The sequence below is a fragment of the Camelina sativa genome, chromosome 11 (assembly GCF_000633955.1).
Source record: "Camelina sativa cultivar DH55 chromosome 11, Cs, whole genome shotgun sequence".
Lineage (NCBI taxonomy): Eukaryota > Viridiplantae > Streptophyta > Magnoliopsida > Brassicales > Brassicaceae > Camelina > Camelina sativa.
Window position 1 is genome coordinate 32,142,635 of NC_025695.1, and position 3,830 is coordinate 32,146,464.

A 3,830-nucleotide genomic window follows, 5' to 3' on the forward strand; every position below is an offset into this window, starting at 1 on the left:
GAAACGAATGAGTTTGTAGAAAAATAAATGACACACATTATTAAATAGATTATTAGATTCCAAGTCGGGTTTAACCGTTTGGCCATATAATCATGGAAAGTGGGATAAGATAAACATGTTCATGAATTGGTCGTTTATGGTACGTTGCAATTACTTCGATGGGTAAAGCATGTTCGGTAAAGATGTTATAACGATATGATATTATATTACACTAAGCAATATTCATGAGATTCGGTATATTCAAGTTTATATGGAATAATGTTATGTTAGATCAACATCTAATCATAAAAAATATATATACAATTAGATCAACAATCAATCAACATTAAAACCTTAAAAAAATATTTTAATGAAATATGAATAAGAAATAAACTTTCTTACTTATAAAAGATCTTGAAGTAGTCATCAATGTTAATTATTTTTCCTAATATTACCACATGACGTATATCTATAAAGATTTATCGTTAAAATTTTGAATGATTATATTCAAGCTCAAGAATTTATATTAATAGATTAAAAAAATTAAAATCTCGCGCTTACACGGATACCAATTCTAGTTACTATATATTTATATATATCCGTGAAGCCACAATTAATGAAAGAAGGCTTTGAAGTTATGAACTTTGGTAACAAAATTATTTAGGCCACCACATTATCGAATAAAACAACTTTTCGTCAAGGAATCAAATGACATAATATATGGAGAAATTATGATCATATCTCTGTATGGTGGGACTGGGAAAATGCTTGTATTAACTTAAGACTATAACCCTGGTTGGATATAGGCTGTTACTAAAGCTTCCTTAGAAAGTAAGGTTTTACTTAGATAGTTGGATTGGATCCTTTCATGTATTTTGGCTAAAGAATATGGGGTTTTCTGATTTTATCTCTAATAGGCATTACTATAAGATACTGTTAACTAAAAATACAGTAATGTATTACTACTATATATAAAAGGTCATCAAGTATATTCATTCGACAAAATTGACTTGACCTTTCTGTCTTCTAGCTAATTCTAAATTCAAAATCTATATTAGTTGATCATCATTCGGCAGTTAGGTGATAAAGCTCCAAAAACGACCACACTTAATTTTCTTTTTATAATTATTTTTAATAATTTTTATGTGGCTAGCCAAAGAAGAAAATAAAATCATATTATATAACTTCAGATCACCACTGAAGTTTCTATATAAACAACCTTCCAAAATACCATTTTGCAACAGTCAATAGAGAAAACGTTTACCAGAAGACCACAATGAAGAAGATGCTTTCTGTTCAGATGGCCACGACATGTCTAATTATCGCTGTGGTCATCTTTGACATTATGAAACGCGATTCCACAGTTGCAGTGGCCGCCGAATTATTCTCACTTGCAGTGGCCATGGCTTTTATGGTTAGAATCTAACTTTTACATTCTCGCATTTTCTATATTTTCTCTACATGCTTGTTAATATCGTTATATGAACTCAACGAGAGATTATATTCATTTGGACAGATAAAGTTTTGGGTTCTTAAGAAACAAAACGACAAGGTCTTCATGATCAATGCAAGGGATCTCTCTATCACATGGTCCGATAACCCTGAATATTGGTCTTGGATCCCTCTCCGAAACGAGAAACCCAAGTAAGAGCTCTAAAACTTTCATTAATTTACATTTTTTAATACAAAAATTTTATATATTTTAGCGAGAAATTTTGTCAAGATTTATGAATATGAAACTCATAAATCAGTTAGCAACTGAATGACTTGTTAATGTTTTCTAAATATTGTTTTATATATATGCTCTCTTTTATTTCATACGTGATAGATCCTAGTCATGAGAGTTATTTTTTATATGTGCAACTCATAACTCAGTGCAAGTGATGCATATGAACAAAGCATTGATCTAAAGTTTATGATTATGCACATTGGATTATATGTCTTATTTTGTTTATTTAATAGTAAATTTTAACCATAGATGAAGAACATTGGTGCACATAAAAACTAATTTTATTAATGATATGTTATTTTCCAATTATATTTTTGATATGTCCATAATATATATTATATAGACCATTCTTCTAATATATAAACGGGTATTTTTATTTTTTTTTATTTTTTTATTTTTTGCAGCGAGGAAGTCGTTGAAGCCGCGCTGTTGGATCAAGTTTGCTGGTTAGACGTGTCAGGAAAGTTCGACACAAAAGACCTGTCTCTAGGAATAACGTACGAGGTGATATTCGTGGTTAAGCTAGAAGATGAAGCTTATGGATGGGACTGGGCCCCGGTTAAGCTGAAGTTGGTCGTGCCTAGTGGTAGCGAGATACCTCAAGAGCAGAGTGTGAGCTTTGTGGAACACATTGGGAAGCAATGGTTAGATATTTCGGCCGGTGAGTTCATTATGTCTAAGGAGAGCGTAGGAGAGATCAGCTTCTCACTGTATGAACACGAAGCCAATATGTGGAGGTCAGGGCTTATGGTCAAAGGCGTTGTAATTCGTTTTAAACACCAACTTTAATGCATTTTGTATGCATTAATTTGATTGCTTGCTGGTTATATGGAACGTGAGTATTTTTACAGGTTTATATTGTTTATCAATACTGTATTGATCAATATTTTTTACATTTTTTTTTACTTTTACCATTTCGAATATCCATTATTTTTTTTTTACTTTTACATATTTATGTCTTCACTTTTGTGAAAAGTGATTCTGCTATATCTGTAGTATGGACATATCAAAAATAGAAATGAAAAATAAAATGTCATTAATAAAATTTGTGTTTTTGTGCACCAGTTTCTTCGTTCTACAGTTAAAAATTTACAATGACATAAACACGATCGAACATATAATCCAATGTGCGCAAACAGAACTATTATTGTATAGCTAGCCTATATATACAGAGGGGAAAGGATTGTATTAGTCATGCATTCTTTGTTGGATAATGAGTGACATATGTGTCGCTTAGGAAGATAGAGTTGATGAATTGTTGATGTGCCGGTGGCTCTATTCTTTGTAACAGTGCATCGGTGTTAGAATTGCGGAAATAGAATTGAGCAAAGAGAGTAGTGAAAGAATAGGTTTCTTAGATTAGTAAAAATCAGTTGTGGGTTACAAGACATATATAGCTACTACTGCACCATATAGCCGTTACATGGGCATTAAGAATGAAAAGCACCTAACATGGAATTGTTACAGAGCATCCTAACTGAAAGCGACTTGTGCCTTGTTTGACTCGCCTATCTCGCTCATCTAGACAACATGTGACTTATCTCTGTGACAGTCTGCAATTTCCATCTTCTGGATCCTTTTTTTCCAATATGTCTTGATATTCATAGGGCCTCTGTTTTCACCATTCTCCCATACGGTCCATAGCCCATTAGTGACTTGTACGGACAGTCGTACGGACAATCGTACGGATACTCGATTACTTGTTACTGATCTCATATCCTTGATCAATACTCCCCCTCAAGTTTAGTCGAGGTAATGGCTAAACTTGGAGCTCTGTGATATACCACCTCGTTAAAAACCTCGATATAGAAAACCTAGTTGGACAAAACTATATCAAGGGAAAAAGAGTGTGATCATCACGGACAAAGAGGATTTGTGATCAGGGACGAATAAGGTCCACAAGTCCAAGTTTGCCATAGATATGTGAGCAAACCTTGTGACTTGCAGCCTTAGTAAAGATATTGGCTAATTGATCTTCACTTGGAGTGTAGCAGGGAAGAGTGACTCCTTCCTCAATCTTCTCTCGAACTTTGTGGCAGTCTAACTCGATGTGTTTGGTTCTCTCATGAAACACAGAGTTGGTTGCGATGTGGATAGCTGCTTGATTGTCACAATGCATAGT

General features: G+C 33.4%; 2 protein-coding genes across 2 annotated transcripts in view; both read left to right on the forward strand.

Annotated features, from left to right (window-relative positions):
* Window positions 1,238-2,688, forward strand: LOC104724921 (uncharacterized protein PHLOEM PROTEIN 2-LIKE A4-like). The gene is made up of 3 exons (XM_010443492.1): window positions 1,238-1,393; window positions 1,496-1,623; window positions 2,113-2,688. The coding sequence occupies exons 1-3, from the start codon at window positions 1,256-1,258 to the stop codon at window positions 2,495-2,497; spliced, it is 651 nt and encodes a 216-aa protein (XP_010441794.1). The 5' UTR covers window positions 1,238-1,255; the 3' UTR covers window positions 2,498-2,688.
* LOC104728564 (uncharacterized protein PHLOEM PROTEIN 2-LIKE A4-like) overlaps window positions 3,464-3,830 on the forward strand; it is a 5,551-nt gene continuing 5,184 nt past the window's right edge. Inside the window, exon 1 of the mRNA XM_010447522.1 lies at window positions 3,464-3,483. Coding sequence (XP_010445824.1) covers window positions 3,464-3,483 — 20 coding nt within the window. The remainder of the gene's footprint in view (window positions 3,484-3,830) is intronic.